Below are 23860 nucleotides of genomic sequence, written 5' to 3'. Positions count from 1 at the left end.
GTTTGATTAAGCCACTTGGTGGAGGGAGGATTAGTAATGAAACAGATGGCTCTTTTAAGTTTAGAGATGAAGGCATAGCAAGAGCCAATGCCCATGAGATTTGAAATTTGATAAATTCTCATTTCTAAGGCACAATTTAAAAACTTGAACTGATTTCCAAGGCAGTTGGTGACTCCCCACCATAATGTATAATCTTCTAACGAAGATTAAACATTCACAAGGCCAAAACTAACCTTGGGTCCACCTAAGATAGGTTGGGTTTGTGCAAGAGCAGCCACCGGATTTCTCAACAGTGGGTAGCAGGCTGGACTAGAGCCTGAAAAGAACTTAGATCAGAAACATCAAGCAGTAGGTTTTATCGGCAAGGATAACTGGTTTAATGTCTATGGGTTGAAATAGCACTGGCTAAAGATCCAATGCTTTACAAATTAGTAAACCAATGAATTCAATGTTGCCTTTTCTGTGGCAAACACTGAAGAAGCAATTCAATTGCATTTTAAGTAGTGGTTCGATGATTATTAAACAATAACTCCAGAGCCAACAAAACTAGTCCATTTTAATGAATACTTATTTAGTGAATTCTGAATCTGTCAAAAAGAGTTGTTGGGAAGAACAGTTAATTGGTACAAATGTGAGTGCAAATTCTCTGGGTTATTTTTTTTTTGTTTTGTTTTGTTTTACTTTTAAAGCATTTTGTTCAAAGTATATTAACTTATGTGCACGGTACAAAGTTCATACGGTTTTCCTCAGTGACGATAAAAAGCGTACTTTATTATAAATGGAAGTAAAAATTAAAATGGAAAAGAGAGGTCACAGTTTTGTCATTGGTATGTGAAGGTTATTCCAAGGACCCATCCAGAGTTCCTCATCATCAGACTGTGTGTGATCGCTGGGTAATTCCAAAGGCTCCTTGATATCCTCATTATCAACAACAGATTCTTGCTCTTCTGTGCTTTTCAATTGGTTGCCCCCTGTCTTTGCTGCTATGTTGTCAGGGTCTATAGCAGAGGAGGCAAAGGAAACACTACATGGTCTTGTGTTTAGTTTGTCAGTAGCTGACACCCCTGTTGAAAATGTGTTCAATGGGACATTCTCTTCATGTGTCACCGCTAGCTTATCCAGTTTCTTGAAATGTTTCCCCAGCCTCACTGGGGATGTGACCTTTAAACTGTTTGAGAGGCAACTTCGCCGGGTTCTGATAACTGATCCATTTTGGGCTATGTAGATATTGCCATTGATATTGGTTTGAATGTTGGGGTTGCTGAGACGGTTCTTCTGACTTTCTGGAGCGCTGTCCTCCCCAGTGGAGCTGGTCTCATACTCTGGATCAACTACTAACTTTATTCTTTTCTTTTTGGCCCACTGTGAGACAACAAAAAGAAAAAAATATTTAGTTACTTCCCAGTGCATTTTTAAAATATAGCATTTCTAGTTCCTTTTATGCTGCTGGATAATTATACTATACAAGTTTGGTAGCCGACATGTTAGATAATCAATTTAGCCTCGTTCATTTGTGGATCAAATAGCTTGAGCCCTCAGAGAACCATCTTAATTTTCTGTAAATATCCCTCCCCTCTTGCTGCATGGGTTCCTTATTCTTGAGCGCATGGGAGCGAACAAGTAATCAAGACCTGGTTTCGGGAAGATGAAGTTAAGAGCCCCTCTGGATTGTATTCCTTTAGAATCTCCATGCCATGGCATTATTTGCATAATGCACTGAAAATGGTTCTATGTTCAAATATTTGTGCTTCGTTTCAATTTTGTATCAGTCAGCATTCCCATAATATTGGTGAATTTCAGTCTGGGAAGAATATGAAATAGATGGGGATGGGAAAAGTAACCACGCCAAGGCATTTCACCAGAAGGTGGCAGGATGAGAATGGCAGGGAATCTCTAGAAAACTGGAGTCATTAGAGGAGGAGAACTGAGTTCCATAAAGCCGTGGGATAGCAGATGCTAATTCAAAGCCACAGAGTGGCAATAAGTGGTAATGATTTTTTTTGGGGGGGGGGCTGCCCTCTTACCGTTTGTGACTCAGTTCTTTCAGAAATTCATTTAAATGATATCTTATGTACTTACCCCTATTATCAGACACTGAACTTATACAAGAAAGCTGTATCAATGATGCATGAGAGCACAACCAAAGTATCAAAGGTATCACACAGTAGGCACAGGCAAAAGAATCGGTCCTTAGATAGCAATATCTGGGGCTGTACGTGTGCTAATAGAGTAAATATTTGCAAAACCATTATCACTTCCATCCAGAATTAATTATTTCAAGCACTGTGCTGTAATATCAGATGAAAAGCCCTTGGCATTTTTGCTTCACAGTGTACATTATGTCAAGAGCAGTGGCATTTTGGAGCTCAACAATCTTTATTTCTGCAGAAAAATGCAGAGATTTCAATAGTGGTGGTAAGGGGTGAAAAGAGATAAATTGAGGATTGTACATTCAGAATATCTCACACCATGAAACTCCAGCTTGTACAAGTACTTCACCATTTAGATCAGGAGTGGCCAAACTGCAGCTCAGGAGCCACATGAGGCTCTTTCACACATATTGTGTGGCTCCTGAAGCCCCCACCACCTTATTAGTCAGCTTGGAGAAGATATTTGTTTCTTTAAATCACTTCGCCAAGCCAAGCCAGCTGGTGGCTTGGAGACTGTATTTAAAAGTTAAAGTTGCTTTCTTTCTACCTCTCCCTCCCTCCTCTCACCCCATCTATTTTTCCTCCCTTCCCTCCCTCCAGCATCTGACGTTCATGTCTTGCGGCTCTCAAACATCTGAAGATTATTTTATGTGGCTCTTAAGTTAAGCAAGTTTGGCCACCGCTGATTTAGATTAATAGAATTCTATAAACCTAAAGTTTGGAATAAATAGTTGAAGACTATTCCATATAGTCATTCCATATTCCAACTATATGGAATGTATTCTATCTAAAACAATGTTATCTATCTAAAACAAAAGTTTCTAAATCTGAACACTAAGGATGCAAATTCAAAGGAAAATTTAACAGTAAGGTTAAACATTAGATTCTATGAGAAACACTCAATTTAGCTTTGGAAATGCCTGGAAGACACAATTGTTTTATGCAAAAAGTCCTACAATGCAAAGTTATATAAGCATTGCTTTCTAAGGCACAGATGGACAGATGTCTTTAGAAAACGCAAACCATGCAGTATAGAAATAGGGTTTTTTTGTGTGTAGAAAATTCCAGTAGGAACTCATTCACATATTAAGCCACACCCCCAGCACCAAGCCAGCCAGAACTGTGTTCCTGCTAAAAAAAAGCCCTGGAAATGGACATTTTCTGGTTTTACAACTCAGAATTCATGTGTACTTTCTGATGCCTGGTAGATCTTAATGTGTATGTGTAAGCACACATTCACAGATCAAACTTCGCAGGCAGAAGGCCCACCATCAGCTGAAGCCCCTTCAAACAAAATCTTTTCCCACTGGAGACCATTCACACCTATAAAATCTGCAAGTGACAATATCCAAGAAATCATATGCAAATACATAGTGTGAATCAGCCCTGTAAAAAAGCTCTGTAGAAAAGTTCTTAAAATCTAGGAGTATCTCTAAGAATAAAATTAAATTATCCAAATCTGGCAATCTAAAAGAAGAAAGCACTTGATATCTGAACATGGCATTCCTTCCTAGTTCTAACCTATCTGCATTTATACAAATGCCTGAAGTTTGTCAAGCTGTTCAGATGTGAGTCTACCATTCTTCCCTCTCAAAAGTTTTTTTAAAAAACATAGGTGGAAGTACTGAATCATCTCCAGTTGCATTCACTAACTTGTTGGTGCCCACACTTGTATAATGTCCTCTCATGTCTCAAAAAAGGCACACAGAGAGCACAGCAAACCAGAGCACACTTCACTGCAAACAGCCTACCTACTGTTGCTATTTTTTGGTTTCATTTTCTAAAAAGATGTGGAGTCAGTAGGAACTTCTGACTCTGATGCTGTAGTAGTAGTAGCAGCAGCAGTAGTAGTAGTAGTACCACGATCTGATCTACTTTTGCCAACAGTGGAGGATGTTTCTGTTTCATCTGTCTCCTCTTTGTCCATAACTGATGTCGATTCTTCTTCTTCTGCTACTTCCTGTATTGTGTCATCTAACTCGCTTTCTGTTGTGGACGACTGCTTCTTGGAACTGGTCTTGGAGCTCTTGTCTTGAACTGGTGGCACAGAGCTAACTTCACTGCTCTTGGAACTTAGCACTGATGACATCTTTGACTTGGAATCTTCTTCGGTATCAGACACTCTGCTCTGTGAACCAGACTCTTCAGAGCGGTCAGACATTTCATCAGATTCACTGCCTGAAGAGGATCCCGATGACTCTGATTCTTCGCTTTCTTCATCAGAATCCACGGTACTCTCATTGGTTTCATCTTGGTCCAGTGTCACTTTCAAATAGTCCTTATCTGACTGGGATTCACTGCTTGCGGATGATGATGACTCTTCACTGGATGATGATTTTCTTCTCCTTTTCCTCTTCTTTCCATAGTCACTCTCTTCAGATTCACTTTCTGCAGTGACACTAATAGAAATCCCTGACTTGGATTCTGATTCGCTCAGTTCCTCTGACATACGGTCCCGCGGTTTCTTGGAAACGCTAGGGCGCTTCAGAGCACGGCTAGGTTTCTTGGGCAAAGGTTTGTCCTCTGCCGATTTCTGAAAATAACTTCCTTTAATAACCATGCTGTCTTCTCCATCTGCTTGGCGTGCTGCCGTCAGCTTGTCATAATCTGCATCTTTGCCTCTTACTTTGTGTAGCATGGGGAATATCTTTGCTTTCTTCCAGGGAGAAGGTGCAACCTCAACTGCTGCTACAGGTTTGTGGGTGCTAACTGCTACTCGGCTCAGCTGCATCACTGCTTTTAGTTTCCTCCTCTTCTGGGCAGGGCCTTCTGATACAGCCTTCCTTTCACCTACAGCACTAACAGCTACACGAGGCACTGGTCTGTGGCTTATACCTCTGCCTGCAACAAGCGGACCTGGTCTCCTCCTCTGCAAATTATAAAAATGGAACTTCAGTGCAATTTTGGGAATGAAATCATGGCATCCTGGAATACTTGAGGCGGGAAGAAAAGAAGAGTTAGCATTTGTATGCAGGATTTATCTGGAATCATTCAAGAAGCTTCTTGCTATCACCTATTTCACAAAACTGGAAGTGGGAAAGAAAGAAAGAAAGAAAGAAAGAAAGAAAGAAAGAAAGAAAGAAAGAAAGAAAGAAAGAAAGAAAGAAAGAAAGAAAGAAAGAAAGAGCTATCTGCTGCATGCACCCCTGAATGTATTGAACATTAACTTATCAGTCTCACTCCATCATGCAGCTATTTGAGCAAGTGCTGGTTCACTCATCAACTAGTCTAGTTACAAAATGCAACCTGTGATCTATGTACAGCACAGTTGCATCCCCAACCCCACAAAAGAGCCATCTCTATAAAGGTTGGAGTGGTGGCAGGAAACATCTTTATGACACTGTAATCTGGGTCTTCATCGTAATATGTACATCGTGTCATCGTGGTGGTTTATACCCTAGGAGAGGCTGCTTTTAAGATATGGACTAGTTACAATGATAAACTGTCCTTTCGTACAACAAAACAGCTTTTAAATTAACACTCTGACCACTAGAGTGTGGTACAGAACTGAAAATGAATAGGAAGTAAAACCTTACCATTCTTTCCTTAAGAGGTGATGTTACAAGCAATGTGTGGCTGCCACAAAAAAACCCCCCAAATCTGCTTCTCTGAGGTTGCTGTTTGCACATAAATGTGATGCATGAAGTCATGTGAATTGCCAGGAGTACCTTTATCATAGCAACACCACCTCATGCAGATGTGCTACTGATTTGAGATGTACCCATATGACAGCTGTGCATAAATTACTGCTGGGGTATGCAACCCATCAACATCATCTGTGTCTGCCCACCAGTTCTGTACTATCCACCTGATAGAGTGTGAAATTATGAGATCCATGTCCTAGATTCTTGTTTATCCATAGACTCCTTGGCAATATTTTAGGTGCCAAATAATCAAAAACGTATACCTTCTTTACAACAGTATTGTGGTTTAATGTTGCCTTTATTTACAGGACATGTTGTCTCCTTCATTTAAAAATACTTTTACCATTGCTTAATTGGGGCGGGGGGGGGGAGCTGAGGCTTTTCAAAAATCCAGGTGCTGGATCTGAAATGGTTTTATAATACAAAGAAAAATTTGTAGTGATTTTACAAATGTAATATTACAAATTATAACGATGAACACAGTATTTTAAAAATGTGAAAGAATTGACAGAAAGAAAAATAAATTTACCTCAGCTTCTGGTCCTTGTGGACTGTAATAGAAGCCGCCATCGCCTTCCACAACCACTTCACCATATTCATCATACATTCCAGAAGGAGACAACAATCGTCGACGACTTCCATATTGAGGCAATTCGTACCTGGGAAAAAAGCCAGGTACAGACATTCTCTATGTTTGTATACATGTAGATTGACGGTGTTTATAAGCACACAACAATATTCCTCTCATACAGGCCTCTTATGATGGTGTCCTTATTCTGCAAATTCTATGCCTCCTGAGTTTGTTCACCACATGGATTTGCCCTTCAATGGTTTAAAATTCACATGAATTCTTGGTACAATATGTATCCTGGTTTTGTTACAGTATTTTTACCACAGCTCATTTCTCTCCCAACAGCTAAACCAAATGAGATGCTGCGAGCCCTGTGTATGAGCTTCCAAGCTTTTTTTTTTTGTTTGCCTTATAAATTATTGTCATTCATTATTCAGATTGGGTCAGGTACTTGAAGGACATGGGATATGTGGGGTCGGGTACATGAAGGGTGTCTTCTTGGGCTATTTTGTCAACCTGAAATGGACCCATGGAAATTCTGTTTGCCTTCTTGGGACAAACATACAAGTACTAAAGAGGAATCCAGATAAACAGTCCTTTCCTTTTACTGAAGTTCCATTAAATTCAAAGCCACATTTTTAGTATTATGGCACAAAGGTTTGATAATTCAAACCCTTAACATCTGGACTTTCACTTAACACACATTATAAATTCCTGTGTTCTTGTCAATTACAGATTGCTGTTCTGCTAACCTTTTTAAAAATAGATTCTGTGCTTGAACATAAGAGAAGCCATGTTGGAACAGGCCAATGGCCCATCCAGTCCAACACTCTGTGTCACAGAGTGGCAAATATATACACACACACGAGTTCTTGTATTGTGAGAAAGGGAGAAAAGTACTTCTTTCTCTACTTTCTCCATCCCATGCATTATCTTGTAAACCTCTATCATGACACCCCGCAGGCAACATTTCTCCAAGCTAAAGAGCCCCAAGCGTTTAAACCTTTCTTCAAAGGGAAAGTGTTCCAACCCTTTAATCATTCTAGTTGCCCTTTTCTGGACTTTTTCCAATGCTATAATATCCTTTTTGAGGTGCGGCGACCAGAACTGCACACAGTACTCCAAATGAGACCGCACCATCTATTTATATAGGGGCATTATGATACTGGCTGATTTGTTATCAATTCCCTTCCTAATAATTCCCAGCATGGTGTTGGTCTTCTTTATTGCAATCGCACACTGTCTTGACATTTTCAGTGAGTTATCTACCACGACCCCAAGATCTCTCTCTTGGTCAGTCTCTGCCAGTTCACACCCCATCAACTTGTATTTGTAGCTGGGATTCTTGGCCACAATGTGCATTACTTTGCACTTGGCCACATTGAACCTCATCTGCCACGTTGATGCCCACTCACCCAGCCTCAACAGATCCTTTTGGAGTGCCTCACAATCCTCTCTGGTTCTCACCACCCTGAACAATTTAGTGTCATCTGCAAACTTGGCCACTTCACTGCTCACTCCCAACTCCAAATCATTTATGAACAAGTTAAAGAGCATGGGAACCAGTATTGAGCCGTGCGGCACCCCACTGCTTACCGTCCTCCACTGTGAAGACTGCCCATTTATACTCACTCTCTGCTTCCTATTACTCAGCCAGTTTTTGATCCACAAGAGGACCTGTCCTTTTACTCTATGACTCTCGAGCTTTCTAAGGGGCCTTTGATGAGGAACTTTATCAAAAGGTTTCTGGAAGTCAAGGTAAACAGCTTCTGTTGGGTCCCCTTTGTCCACATGTTTGTTCACCCCCTCAAAGAAATGTAGGCAAGATCTTCCCTTACAAAACCCATGCTGAGTCTTCCTCAATAACCCGTGTTCATCAATGTGCCTACTCATTCTGTCCTTGATAATGGTTTCTACCAACTTTCCTGGTATTGAAATCAGACTGACTGGCCTGTAATTTCCCGGATCTCCTTTGGAACCCTTTTTAAAAATGGGGTGACATTTGCTACCTTCCAGTCCTCAGGGACGGAGGCAGATTTTAATGAAAGATTACATATTTTTGTCAGAAGATCCACAAGTTTCAGAACTCTTGGATGTATGCCACCCGGACCTGGTGACTTATTAGTTTTTAATTCATCTATCAGTTGTAGGACCTCCTCTTTTGTCACCTCAATCTGACTCAGGTCTTTCAACACCCCTTCCAAAATTAGTGGTTCTGGAGTGGGCAAACACTTCTCAACTTCCACAGTGAAGACGGAGGCATAAAATGCATCCATCTTCTCAACCATTTTTCTATCCTCCTTCAGTAATCCTTTGACTCCTTGGTCATCCAAGGGCCCCACTGCCTCCCTGGCTGGTTTCCTGCTTCTAATATATTTGAAGAAATTTTTATTGTTGGTCTTTATGTTTTTTGCAATATGCTCCTCATAGTCCTTTTTTGCCTGCCTGATCACAGTCTTGCATTCGATTTGCCACAGCCTGTGTTCCCTTTTATTAATCTCACTTGGACTGGTTTTCCACCGCTTAAAGGAATCCTTCTTACCTTTTACAGCTTCAATTACTTTGTTTGTTAACCATGCAGGCCTTTTCTTATACCTGTTTGTGCCTTTCCTAACTTGTGGTATATATTTTATCTGAGCTTCTAGGATTGTCATTTGAAATAGCCTCCAAGCTTCCCCAAGGGTTTTGACCGTATTTACCTTTCCTTTCAGTTTCCTCTTCACATGCCTCCTCATCTCAGAGAATTTACCCCTTTTAAAGTTAAACGTGGTTGTGCTGGTCTTTTGGGGCAACTCCCTATTTATACAAATGGTGAAATCAATAACGTTATGGTCACTGCTGCCAAGCGGTGCGATCACTTTTACATCTCTCACCAAGTCTTGGGCATTACTTAGGACCAAATCCAGGACTGCCCCACCCCTGGTAGGTTCTGAGACCATCTGCTCCATAGCACAGTCATTGAGAGCATCAAGAAACTCAATCTCTTTCTCTCGACCAGAACACATATTGACCAAATCAATCTGCGGGTAGTTAAAATCACCTATTACGACACAGTTTTTACGTTTAGCCGCTATCTTTAATCCTTCCATCATATTATAATCGTCCTCTATCTTTTGATTTGGTGGGCAATAACAAACTCCCATAGTTAAATTTCCTTTTGGGCCCTCATCCACACATTGAGACTTCTAATTTGTGCCTGTGTCTCCTGCCCTGCTTGTTACATTAACAGAATTATTTGAATACACAACAACTAGTAGATTGAAGGAGAAGACAATATTAATGTAATATGTTAAGTTACATGTACAATTTGTAAAATTTGAGTTTTATCTTTCTTGAAATTTTATTGCCTCTAGAGGTACCAAATTAACACTTGGGTGCTCACAACAATATTCAACAGCTTGTTTCTTAAGAACTGATGGAATCTGGACCTTTTCATGAAAATAACTTCCCACCCCGGCACAGTAAACTTGTTAAAAATTCTATGCGTCATGGGGATTTATTATTTAAATAAATCAAGTCAAAAATTCCACCAGTCATACCCAAGCTCTTAGCAAAAAGTTGTGTATTATCACATTACACATATTTATACTAAGTTATAGTAATACAGATGCCCAAATATCAGATGTGTGTAGGAAATACAGAAAAAATAATACCCATGTTCATAGCTGTAGTAATCTTGTCCATAGTACTCTTGGCCAGGATCTATACCAGATTCCATAGACAGCTCCTGTAAGTCACAGTAAAAAGAAATTTAACTGGAATGTTAGGGAGGTAAAAGATGTGGGCTCATGGGAATATCTTTCACATGGAATCAGGCTTTGAGTGTGTACCTATCTGACCCCGATGAATTATACTTGGTGTGAGCTGCGGCCAGGGGCAGCAAGTATGAGACATAAAGTGCGATTTGTCCCAGTTGTATGATCCTTCCCACTCCGAAAAGGAGACACAGAGATGTCAGGAGGGCAAGTCCAGAATCCAGTGGCTCAGCAGGGACTCCAAAATGCAAATGTGCACAACCTGCCTTGAGTTAGCTTATATATAAATGGTGAGCCTTAGGATAGTTTGAATTTTAAAAACCAGCAGTAGAAAACAATAGATCATTGGCAAGTGCAAGAGTAAGAAACATGAGCAAAAAAAGTGCATGGTGACAAAAAGAGTGAGGAGCTAAGTAACAGTTTACACCATGCACATTTACTTAGAAGTAACCCCCACTAGGGTTGCCAAGTTCCTCACAGCCTCTGGCGAGGGACTCTCTTCTAATTGTACCATAGCATTTTCCCTCCCAAATGGCTAGAGCATCTAGGAAAACCATAGAGTTTTCCTGGAAACACCTAGAGTGGCTGCCGCGTGATATCACCAACTTCATTACATCACTTTCAGGTGATGTCACTGAACTGGCGACGGGTGGAGGGGAGGTTCCCCCCACTGGCCCAATGTGAGCTGGTAGGTTGGGAACCTCCTGGCCGGGGGAACCCCACCCAGACTTGACAGCCCTAACATTCACTGACAAAATTGAACTTATTTCCAAATAGACAATTAGAAGATTGCAATGTATGGAGACAAAGATAGAAAGCAAGCTATATCTAGGGGGACACACTGGATTCACACAAACATCCCTGAAGTATCCAGCAATAACCAACCTAAATAATCAGAATATCCCATCAAGTGGAAAGAAGAACCTGAAAGCTCTTTTCTTGGTAACAGGATTTATTCCCCAATTTGTTTTAATCACGTCTCTCCATCCTCAATTTCTCTGAACTCTTAATAAGCAGATTTTATTTTATTTTTTTAAAAAAATCTCTCAAGTCAGCTGATCTTTAAAAAAAAGCTGGGTAGTGATATTTCTTTCAATTTCCCCCTCCCTTTTCCTGAGGACAATCTCTCCAAATAAATTTAGGAAGGAGAAGACCTTGACTTTTATTTTTTAATGCCAAGAAAGGACAGTACAGAAACTGTGGATTTTACTGTCTTTGTACTTGCAACTTCCCCAGATCTTTTAATATATTTCTGATGGGTCACTGGACTACAATGCCTGCTCTAGATCCATCTGAGAGTAATGAATTGTACCAGCTGAAAACTTTATAGGCCTGGCCTCTTCTTTTGTTGTCATGTTGTGAAATGACTGTTTCAGAATGTCATCTTGTTTTAAGGGTTAATGGTTTTAGAGTATTAGAATTGGTTTTACTCTTTATTCCTAAATGTATTTTTACATGTTGTAACTGCCCTGATTCTGCATGCGGGAAGGGTGGGGTAGACATTCAGATAAATAATTGTTTTTTCTTGTGGCAATCTTTGAGGCGTTATGTTTTGTGATCAGGCTTTTTGTTTGGTGTGTGTGTGGGGAGAAGGCATGTGTTCAGCTTTACTTTTTTGTGTCTGTGTGACATATCTTATTAGAAAATAACTGTAAGAGACTAACTATAATTTTAAAAACTTAAATGGCTATAGAAGGGTACAAATATCTTTAGGATAGTGCTTTACTTCTAGGTTGTTGTTGTTTTTTTAAAGATAGAAACGCTTCTTTATTTCTTTCCTACCTGCAGAATTGCCTCTTTATACTATTTAAATAGATATTTGGACTTCCTCTTCCTTATTAGAAACCAAGCTTTCCGAATGCATTGGCTAAAGCTTCCCCCCTCCCTGCTTATTGCCTCTGCTCCCACTGCCCCCCACTGGTTACTATGTTTGGCTTCTGTATCATCCCCATTCTTGCTCTTCCTCAGCATCTGGTACTGGGACATATATTTTTGCTGAACAGGAAGATCCATTTAGCTGTTATGTCTAATAGACACTGATAGACCCATCCCCTGTGAATTTGCCTAATCCTTTCTTGAAATCAATTCAGCATAGTGGCTGTTACTTCATTCTGAGGCTGCAATTTTCTGAAGTGAATTAAATGCTGAACAAGTGAACCTTTGTCTGCACTGAGGTCACATTGTCATGGGTTGGGTCCCTTTCCCCAATGCCATACAGTGGTGATTACTCAGTAAAGGAAGAAACACATGGAAATGAAATTTTAAATTACAGACATCTTAACTATATGTGTTGCCTGTTCTCTAAAGACCACCTATTGGGTGCGGTCACACTCACTGTTAAATCCATCTGCAACATGCCTGTATTATAATCCGCACAACCAATTTTCCGATCAGACAACAGCCAGGCTCCCGTTCTATCCCATGTGGGTCCCGTCGCTGGTCGATCAGATTGCTCTATCGGACCTCGTTTCATGAGACGTCAATCTGCATTAGCGCAGGCGCAGTGATGCCCGCTATCTGCAGCGCGTCGCTTTTAAATGCGTCAGATCACTAAAGTTTTGCTAGTCCGTTGGCACAACTTTTCCAGCACGAGCACTACGCGTGCAGAAAAGAACCCAGGAATTCAAATCAGTTCACATCTAGTTCACATCTACTTTCAAAAGTGATTTTTGTTTCCAGACATAAGGGCGGGTAACGATTTATCGAGCCAACATTCGCTTGCTCATTCACTGGCACAGTGATATCACTTGCAGGGGCTTTGGGAGGGAAGTGGTGGTGCGCTTCCGACGAGTCGCCAACGATGGAGCGTTCAAACAGAGAAACTCCGCTCAGGAACCGTCAGAAGGATTTTGTTCCTGATTTAAAGCAGTATCAAATTAGTCCGCGCCCCAGTCGTCTCAAGGCGGGACTCGAACGATCTAACCACCATTCGCAGATGCTGACGTTTGGACAACCGCTTAAAATCCGACATGCTTTCGGACTCCACTCATGCTCGTAGCGGGATTTTATGAACATCTGACCTCACCCATTGTTTACATTTACAAATAAATTTATTTCTCATTGCATGAATTAGAATCTTCTAATGTCTACAGTTTCCAAACATTGCCAGCATAAACTCCACAAGTACTGATGCTCAAGTATTACATAGCCATGATGGCATTAATATATTAGTCAAATACTAGCTGGATCCAGCACTAAGCCAAGTGTGGGGAAGTATATTCAGTACCCCATGTACCCCATTGGTCTGTTTATTGGACCATTTTTATTTCTGTCTGATTACTTTTTATGATATCGTGTTTAATCTTATATTGTGATGGCCAATGGCCACATACAATAAATCTTTTCTACTTTCTCATTCAGTTTAGAGAGTAAAATTAATTAAGTGCATCACAGGGAGAGAGGAGGATGGACCATACTGGGTGAATGTACAATTCATTCAGTTCATATAAATAATCATTTGTGTAGTACTGAATCTATAAGCTCCTATGATTAGTTTTGTCGCTTCCCAGCTGAAGATATTGTTGTATGTCTGGATGTCTAAACCATGTCTTGCTTTCCCATAGGTGAAAGAGTATCAAATTTCAACTAACTCTACAGTGACCAAGGATATTGTCCATCTTTCCTTAATGAAAAGATTATTAGAGCAGGAAAAAAAAAAACGTTACTAGTTATCATTCTGATCCTTGAGTATGGCTTATAACACCACAGCTAATTACATTATTTTGGGCTAAAACAAGTTTTGGACAGTTTCAATGACAGTATAGAAGCTGGATTAAAATTTGATAGAATTATATCAACTGCAACAATCACACAATTGAGTAAGTATGCTGAAATGCATAAAGCTGTCTACAATATTGCCAATTAAACTACAGTGAATAACTACAGTTTTAATAAAAGAATGAAATATGCTTCTGATTTCCTTCACTGATGAACACAGATAGGTGCTGAAAGCCAAAATGGGTATCAGAATATATTCCACATGACTACTATGAAAGTTCTAGAATAGCTAAAAAAGGAAACAAAAATGGTACCTCTGGTCGAAGAAGAGCAGGCCTTAGCAGTTGCTGTTGCTGATAAAGAAAATTGGAAACAGAAGAAAAAGGTTATGAGAAAGATTTAATAGAAAATGCAAGTAATTTACTTGGAGATAAAAAGGTTAAAAGGTAACCTTTAAGCCACTGTAACAACAGTACTTCAGTTTAGGACTATATCATACGAAATATACTTCAGTGATTCTTCAGAGCTCGCCTAGTTCTACTGAAGTTGTGATTTGGTCTCTGTGGAAAATTTCTGCTGGTAGAAAGGAGTGTGATTTTAGTCAATTCCCTCCTCCAACTCTCCTCTCATGCTGTTTCCGGTTCCCATGAGCAGCATGTGGTGGTATGGGAATTTTGGGCTGCAGCGGTTAGAGAGGAGCAAGGAAAATTCCCCTCTGCTGACAGAAATTATTTAAGGTAGTGGAGATTTTGTGTGGATCCAAGCCTCTGGCTTCTCTTAAGACAAAGGCCAAAGCCACTAAAACTTTAGGGTCCCTGTCTCCTGTTTTGTGATCTGTGCTGCACTGTGATTCCAGGTCTCTGGGGACCAAAATTCCCACTACAGGCTATCAGAAGATGGTTGCTTCCCAACGTTAGCCAGGACAGCTCCTTATAAGAATTCATTCTGAATAAATTCTCAGCCACAGAGCACTCAGGTACTATATGTCACTTTTAAAAGGTGCCATGTGTATAATATACAGTTTTCCCTTTCAAAATATGTGTTGGTGCTGATCAGGAGAGGATTAGAAATTGTGACCTGTGCATTTTGCACTTAAGGATCTATTCCAAATACAAAATCTCTCTTATGATGCAATTCTGACCTGATCCACTGAGTGCTCCATGTGGCTGGCCATCACACAAGACAGAGAAAAAGCAGTCCTGTAGCTAGAGGCCACAGGGAGAGGGGGCTGTGGGGGGGCCATAAAGGGAGGGGGCCTTTAAATTGTGCAGGAGGCTGGTGACTACTCCTGATGCCCCTCCTGCATGAATTAGAGCCCACAGATCAGCTGATTTTCGGGCCTTTTAAATGGCATGAGAGGGGCAGTGGCTGCTCCTAGGTACCCCCTCCTTCACAATTGAAATCATACATAGGGGAAGGAGAGGGGCAGCCTTGAGATGATGGGTGAGCCCCCCCCCCAAAAAAAAAAAATGTCAGGGGCCAGGCCCTGTAGGTCCCTGGTCAACTATGGGCCTGGAAAACAGTCACCAACTGATGTCATAACATTCAATGAGATTTCTCCCAGATGGAAACCAGATGTGTGTGGGAAACTGTGTCTACTGTGATGGCTCTTGTGAGCACCAAAAGGTTTCTCATTGAAAGCTTAGCCTAGATTATATTTACATGATAATTATTTTTGAAAATAAAGTGTACCTAGAAAGTATAATAATTGACAAATATATAATGATACAAGTGGGAAAACACTTCTAAGAGACAGCAAGCAGATTAATGAAGCCACAAATGCTACTTGAAAGTCCAGAGGGGACCCTTGTCAGATGCAGCTCTGATCTACAGTTTTCATTGATAACATGGGTTAATTTTATATTCAACAAGAACTTTTATCTATCTGTCTGATGATCTAGACAATATTACAAAAGATATTCCAAAGAGAAGTCTCACAAATTAGAACTTGCTGTCAAAAAAATGAACGAAGGGAGTGGCTTACCTCTTGCTGTGCATAGCCCCGCCTGAAATTCAGAAAAAAAGAAAATTAATACAATTATTTAAGTTATGAATCTATCTATCTATCTATCTATCTATCTATCTATCTATCTATCTATCTATCTATCTATCTATCTATCTATCTATCTATCTCCACCAGTGCTAGCGTCTTAACAAAAGGTAGAAGACTTCACGGTACAACATAAAAGTTAAAGGTACTATGGCACATACTACTAAACTCTATGATGAGGGATGAGGGATACAATTCATGTTACAAATTCATGGGAAGACTTTTCCATCTCTTTGCTTTCTCAGTCAAAAGCCACGTGCTTCTGAGGACACTTGTCACCCACTATGTTTCCCAGCATAGAATATATCCATATTTCTTTATTTAATTTCCACATCACCTAGGAAGTATGAGGGGTATAAAAGGGGATTAAAAAGCTTTAATGTGTGGTTGGCTCTTGGGTGCCTCCATTGAAAACAATTATCAACACAGAAAGAATAGTTGTTATGGAAACAATATGCGAATAGGCTATTAATATCTCTTCATGACAGATTCTGACTGGGGAAACTAGCGCATGAGTGTTGTGAATATGTATATCATCTAGCATGGGATGTCTATTCACATCCTGAGCCACGGGCCCCTTCAGCATATTCTTTTCCCATCTACTGCATCCTCCACTGGGATTCAGTACAGCTCATATGGCATGCCCAACTGTGCATGGAATTGTTTGTCATGCTCTTCCCAAAAAAGCCATTGAAGGAAGTTGGAATAGGAATGGAATTGTTTTAGTGGGAGGTGTGTAGCAAGCAGGCCTCGGATTTAGTGGGAGCTCACAGCACCACAGCTCCTGAACCTTTCTGAGAGTTCTCCCTCCTCCTTCTGACAGTTCCACCTCCTTGTCCATTGAATAGTATGTGCAGCTGCATAACAATCCCTGGATGAGCTCCACCACTTATTTTTCTACAAAATGACCCCTGAGAGCAAGTGTGTAGATATCAGCGGACCTATGCTATCAAGGTCTGTGGCCACCTCCACAGCTCAGTGAAGAGTAACTTTTCTTGCTAAAACATTTGCAGCAGTTTTAAGTCCACCTACAACTTACAGACAAACTCTCATTATTTCACCTTCAGTCTACCATGTCATATTTTGATTATAAGATTCTACTACTTCACACATAACATATTAACATGTTTTGAAGATTATTCCCTGAGAAAAGGAAAATGTACATCACACACTCCTTCCCTATAAACAGTTCTTGTTCCAAATTCCCCCCCAAAGTTATATTTTTTTTTAAAAAAAAAGGGGGGGGAGGAGGATATTTCAACATTTATTGGGAGGGAAGTTGGTGGAGATATTGAGTGGGTCACAAACTTGCAAAACAGACAGAATTTGCAGTAGAAATGCATATATGATTAGTAGAGTTGCCCAAATTTGGCCTGGAGACACAAACTTTAAATTCACCAAATGAATGAGAAACTAAGAGAGCAATCCTAAGCAGATCTACTCAGAATCCTACTCTATTCAATGGGGCTCACTCCAAGAATATGGTCTTAGGACAGTACTATAAGCCTGCAATTCTTTCCACAGTTACCTGGAAGAACCCAATGGCACTTACTCCAGAGCGGGAAAGAGTGCCATGTAGTACTGTTTCCTCCCATCTGCTCCCCCCCCCCCACCAAGACCTCGTCTGCTCCATGCCCTTACCAGCAAGTGGAATTTGAATTGCAGTGCACAACAAGTGCGGGAGCAGAAAAAGGTGACTGAAGAAGACTGCTGTTAATTCTACTAATTCAACATCTTGGATTTCAAACACAGACAGTCCATCAGCTTGTGGCATCCAAATCAGAGAGTGGCTAATTTTTAAGACTACTAGCAGTCTTAAACTCAGATGTGGGCCATTGATGTCAATAGGATGAGTCCCCAAAAAGGATACCTGGGATTGTCAGCATGAGCAGTTCATTATGTACCATTGATTTTAGTCAGATTTTAAGAGTGCCTAACTCTCTCAGGACTGTACCTTTCATGTTTTCTATCTTCTTCAGAACTTCTATTTATATCCTGACAGACATAAGGAAGGCTTGAGAGAGAGTAAATAAACAAAACTGAACTAGGCATAAGACAACCGTTGAGGGGAATGGTAGAAGAGAAAGTAACAAAACACTGTGGAAGATAATGGTCATATTTAATATTTAATACTACCATCTGCAAGGTTTTACTATTAACATTCAATGTATGTAGCTGGTTATCAGAGGAAAATTATTGCTGCTGCCCATATGATAGGAGAATAATGAACAACTGAAATGAATATTTATCATCGAAAGTGATTAGTGACTTTTTGAAGTCTACTGAAGCTGCACAAAATCTCATATCTTTATTGCCTGAACTATGTATTCTGTGGTGGGTCGCCTCATGCCTTGCAATCCTAGCTGCTACATCAGAAAACAGCAATTTGTAGGTGAAAAGGAATGGGCAAGAGAAGGGAAATTAACTTTCTCCCCACTTATGTTATAACATCTCTCTGGCCACTTTTTCTTCAGCTGGAGATCCAGGTCCAGATTTACAATGGATCTCCAGTTTGGGGAAAGCAGCTGAGGAAATGGGATGAAGAATGTTTAACACACCCCACTTTCTCCTACATTTTCTCTATGGCAGGTTGCCCCTTTCTAATGACATTTTGCAAAGGAGAAGTGGCCTTTGGATTTCAAGGCACAATGTAATGTAAGAATGTGTGGTCTTGCATAGTCTCCCCAAATAGTAATGCTATGATCGAGAGAAAACTTAATACACAGAAACGCTTCCAAATGCACACAGTGGGTTGGAGCCAGTGGGTTGGAGCCAGTCTAAACTTCCAATGGCAAAACTTTCCTGTCTTCCTCCTCTCACTGCAACTCAATAATCTCCATGAAATGCTGCACCTGGGGGACAGGAGAACTTGAGGAACGCCACAAGGGTAGTCTGCAGCAGGAAAAGGGAATCAGCAAAACTTGTCAATTTAGTCTGGATCCAATTCAGAGAGTGGCTAATTTTTACTACTAATAGTAGTAGTCTCTGGTGTTCCATGGGTGCTGACTTGGCTTTTGGGGAACTATTTCTGGGAAGGGAAAGCTATGTGGAGAATCTCAGGAGAAGTTTTCAGCAGCAAGCAAGCCTACTGCTTTAATGTTGAAGAAATGATAAACTGTCAGCTAAAACCATACATAGCACAAGTATGACAGTACATATCGCCAGACCATAGAATGTATTGTTGAAAATGTAAGCTGTCCTTACAAAGTAATGCATTTGTTTTAATTAATAAGTTTTGGAAATGATTGCCATATATATTTTTCTGGGTCTTTTTTTCTGGGACAAAGTGGGTTATAAATCTGTACATGTGGTCATACTTAGAAAAGGTGCATACTTTCCTAGTGAACTTTAGTTCTCTTAATTTGTGCTCAGATTCTGCAGTTAAGAATCTAGACTCTTATTCATAATTTTAGCTCTTAAGAAGTTTCCCATTTTTTAAAACCAGGTTTCGAGGCATTGTGAATACTCTCTTCATAATGTGCAAACTAGAAAGAACTTTTAGTAGCTGGAGGATGAATAATAGACCTTTAGCCTTAATGTCAATCTTGTAAAAACCTCTCTCCACTTGAAAACGACAGTGTATGATATGCCAAAACATAGAACCCATAGGAAAACATTTGTTTTACATATTTGGAATTTAAAGATACAAATAAACATTGTTTGTACAATACTTTGCATGTTGTTCTTTTTATTGTAGTTAAAGGCTCCCCAGTTTATCAGCCTAACAATTATCTAACTATTATCTAACTGGCTAAATCCCAGTTATATTTTCCTTGCTTTACTTTTAAATAGTTTACGGTGATCATCTTGTTAAAAACCAGAGAGATCAAAATCAAACACAGTAAACCAAAGTTGAAATTAGAACATGTTATCTTTACCTTTTGGCTCTCAAGTATAAAGGTTTAAAGCATGAAAGATGCTTTAAAGCATGAAAGATGCTATTATTTCGATAAATAATCACGCTCTTTTCAAACAACTCAAGGAAGGATCATTTGCTTGTTTTTAAGTGGCTCCACTCTATTGGTATAGTGTTCAAAGTATACCATTTTGGAAATGCAAAGATGGTTTTTATAAAGCAATAGTTATTAGCAACACATATCTCCCCTAGCCATTTTTGTTCCTCTTAGTCCACAGAGCGCACAGAGTGTTGGACTTGATGGGCCTTTGGCCTGATCCAACATGGCTTCTCTTATGTTCTTAGTCTTCAGTCAAAAGGGCTTGAGATGTGGAATCACCTCTGTAGGGCTGCATATGAAAGTTGTTACCAAACTGCTAATTTCATGTGTGAATTGTTCCTGAGTTGTGGCCATCTGCTAGAAACATGTCATTGACCCTACTCTCTTAACTGGCCTCAGAAGCCCACTGTTATGTTTATTTAGTAATTTATTAAAATAATTTTGCACTGCTCTTCTCCACTAAAGGTGAGCTCAAGGCAGCTTACGTAAAACAGTTAATCAAAACATGAGAGGAAAACCAAAACATACAAGTATTCCAAACTAATTTTTGATAGCCAAAACAACCAATGCTAGATTTCAAAATCAACAGTATATAAACCAGCACACCGATTAATCAGTTTATTTAAAACCTTTTTAAAACAAAACCCACTTACACACCCTGTGGAAAAGGGAAGGGAAGGGGGCAGCTTTTATCCCCCACCCAAGGGCAGCCCAATTCAGAGCTTCAGAGCAACCACCAAAAAAGTTCTAAAATGGATTATGTTTCAAACTCACCCTTGAGAAGGATACCATTATCCCATGCTGGGATAATTACCCTCTAGTGTTATATATTTTGTGTGTAACGGACATTGGATGCACAAAAATTCATGAATGCACCCTTGGAGATGGTTAAAACTGGAAGCAAGAGTGATGCCATAATTCCTGTTACCACATGTAACATATCCTATACAACGTTCAAATAATTACCATTTACCTCCTGACATGGAGATAGCACATGTGTCTGAGCTCTGTTTCAGGATGTAGCAAGAAGCACTAAAAAGCAAGTCCATTAAATTGCACTTCTTGTTTCTATGCTTGTGGGAATGCACAGAAGAACTATGTATTTCCATTGTAATTCTGTACAAGGAAATACCAACTGTAATTTTGATTTTCTTTTTTAAAAAACCTCTTATTATTTACTCTATATAAAATGATAATTTATGTTAAAAAGTTTAAAATTCCTAAGGAGCATTCATAGAATGACTGGGTGCTCATTTCAACTAGCAGATTATTTTGAGCTGCTCCTGACTGAACTAAAGAAACCTTTGTAAACAGACTTATTGTGTATTGGCTGTCCCTCTTGCATATCAAAGGTCATACATGATTAGAGATTCATTATTCTCTTGATGAGATTCACTAGAAACTAATTTTGAAAGGTAATGGTCATTTGGTTCTGAATAATTTAATAATTTGACAATATGTGTTCTTTTGCATGAAAGTTCACATCTTCCTACTGTCTGTATCAGCCCTTTAAACACATATACTTAACTCGACTCACAGCCAGTTGTTCTGTCACAGTCAATGAACATAAGAGCCCTGCTGGATCAGACCAGGGGTCCATCTAGTACAGGATCCTGTTTCACACAAAAGTCAACAAGTTGCCTTGGAGAGCTAAGCACAGAGGCCAAGGTCTTACTTGATATTTCCTGCCAGCACTGGTATTCAAAGGTCTGTTGCCTGTGTATATAGAGGCCCCCTTTACTCACTATGGCTAGCAGCCACTGATGGATCTATCCTTCATGTCTCTGCTTAACCGCCTTTTAAAGCCATCAGTATGTCCACTGGAGATGAATGTCACAGTTTAATTACTCACTGAATAAAGAAATATTTGCTTTTGTCCCTCCCTTAGCCTTAATGTCAGACAGCAAGTTTAGTGTAGTAGTCAGGGGTCGCTTTGTAGAAAAATAGGTGGTGGAGCTCATCCAGGGATTGTTATGCAGCTGCACATACTATTAAATGGACAAGGAAGTGGAACTCTCAGAAAGGTTCAGGAGCTGTGCTCCCACTGAATCTGAGGCCTAGTAGTGGTTAAGTGTGTGGACTCTAATCTGAGAGAACCAGGTTTGATTTCCCAATCCTCCACATGCAACTATTGGAGTGACCCTGGGTCACTCATAACTCTCTCAGAGCTGTTCCTTTCAAGAGCAGTTCTGGGAGAGCTCTATCAGCCTCACCTACCTCACAGGGTGTCTGTTGTAGGGTTAGGAATGGAAAGGAGATTGTAAGCCACTGAGACTCCAAGCGAAGGGCAGGGTATAAATACAACCTCTTCCTGAATCTATTGCCTATCAACATTATTTGAGAAGTATGCATATTGGGGGTGGATCCAAGACCCATCTCTGCAGACACAAACACTTCCATCCATAATTTTTGCAGCTTCCCCTGCCTATAGGAGTTCAAAATATTCCCCATTCCTGCTCTTGGATGTTCCCTAATCCTCAGAAACAGATTTTTTTTGGGGGGGGGGGCATTTCTGGCTACCACAGAAGGGAGAAACTGTGGAAGTCACGATCTGTGGGCATGACTTGCACCTGTGCAAACATGCCATTGGATCCACTCAAGCTATGGGAATGTCTCAGGATCTCTGTTTGCTGTAATACCCCCTAATGTTTTGCTGTGTGCTCTCTTTAGTTGAACCCTCCAATACACAGGGACGGATCTAGGGGGGGGGCAGAGGGGGGTGCTTGCCCCAGGCACTACCGGCGGGGGGGGGGGGCTCCAAATTAGATATGGAGTCCATTCTATTCTATGGGCCCATAAGGTAGAATGGGCCCATAAGGGGGCACCATTTTTAAATCCCCCCCCCCAAAAAAATATGTAGATCTGATCCTGCCAATACATGGCAATAATTAAGAGGAATTTAATTCAAGTTATCTCTTAAATTCTTCATCTCATGCTGGAATGTATCTGGAAGCTACAAACAGTGGGGTCTGAAAATGCGTTCCTGGCAAAAAAATGGGAAATAAGAACAAGTCTTTCGCAAACACGATTTGAATTTTTTTAATGCTCCGAGAGAATTTCAGAGATCTGAACTGATGAGGTTACAGAACTAGCACTACCTGTGTGCTTGCTGCCGGACCTTTGTTATGACAGCTCTTGCTTGGAAAGAAACAAGATTATTACAGAAACACAGTAAGCCTACTCTGCTTCAAAGGAGTCTGTCCTAAACCTTTCATTGTCAAGATAGGGGGAATGCAAAACAATGTTAAACAGTGCTTGATAGCCTGGCCATAAAGGCTTACAAAGGCAGTCAGCTACAAAAATAGCGCATTTTTTTTAAAAAGTACAGATGTATTAACCTCTTGTCTGTAGAGCTGCTGCCACTAGTGTAAATGTGCTTTATTCTGTGAGCATTTTAAATATTCAACCTCAATTAGAGCAAGAAAAGAAAATGGATCATCATTGTCCTCCCCTACGCATTTGGCTATCATTGTGAATCACGGCATGCACTGGACCAGAAATCAACTCCAGCTTGAATGGGGGACTTTATTTTGCAGGGCTTGGCTCTGGGACAAAACAGAATCTACCTTCAGCAGTTTTTGATTGAACCATCCATACTTGTCCCAAGTATGTTGGAGAAAAAAGTCAGCCATCAAAGAAAAACAGCAGATTTCTAGACCTTTGACTAAAACATGGTTGTAATTACTTGTCTGTGCGTGGCTGATAACATTAGTGCAACGAACTAGTTTTAGGCTTTTAAAATTCATTCCCTATGCCTGGTTTTGGCAGTGTTCATTCAGAATACAGAATATCATTTTAGCACTCAAAAAAACCCTAAAACAAATAATGAGCTTAGATGACTTCTACTTTTAGCCTAATGCTTTTGTTTACTTACAGGTACAAAGGGCAAACTAGCTAAATTAACAAAATCAAGACTTAGCTAATAAGTTTTATTTACAGTACTGCAAGATACATTCTTGCTAAATCTAAGTTGCAAAAAAAAAAAAAAAGCCATGAACACTTATTAAATCTTTCTTT

General features: G+C 40.1%; 1 protein-coding gene across 3 annotated transcripts in view; it reads right to left on the bottom strand.

Moving 5' to 3' along the window:
* Nucleotides 1–536: 536 nt before the first annotated feature.
* The window catches only part of PCDH15 (protocadherin related 15), a 475582-nt gene continuing 452258 nt past the window's right edge, over nt 537–23860 (bottom strand). Inside the window, exons 32-36 of one of the 3 annotated variants that reach the window (XM_060241241.1) lie at nt 15822–15843; nt 14152–14190; nt 10019–10092; nt 6324–6453; nt 537–1362 (exon numbers count right to left, since the gene is read on the bottom strand). In XM_060241241.1, coding sequence (XP_060097224.1) covers nt 811–1362; nt 6324–6453; nt 10019–10092; nt 14152–14190; nt 15822–15843 — 817 coding nt within the window. In that variant the 3' untranslated portion in view covers nt 537–810. Of the gene's footprint in view, nt 1363–3826; nt 5020–6323; nt 6454–10018; nt 10093–14151; nt 14191–15821; nt 15844–23860 lie in introns of those variants that run through there. The other 2 variants (XM_060241242.1, XM_060241243.1) reach the window with 2 other exon arrangements.

Source organism: Heteronotia binoei, chromosome 6, assembly GCF_032191835.1.
Source record: "Heteronotia binoei isolate CCM8104 ecotype False Entrance Well chromosome 6, APGP_CSIRO_Hbin_v1, whole genome shotgun sequence".
In the NCBI taxonomy this organism is placed as follows: Eukaryota; Metazoa; Chordata; class Lepidosauria; order Squamata; family Gekkonidae; genus Heteronotia; species Heteronotia binoei.
This window is presented reverse-complemented; position numbering and strand designations above follow the sequence as displayed.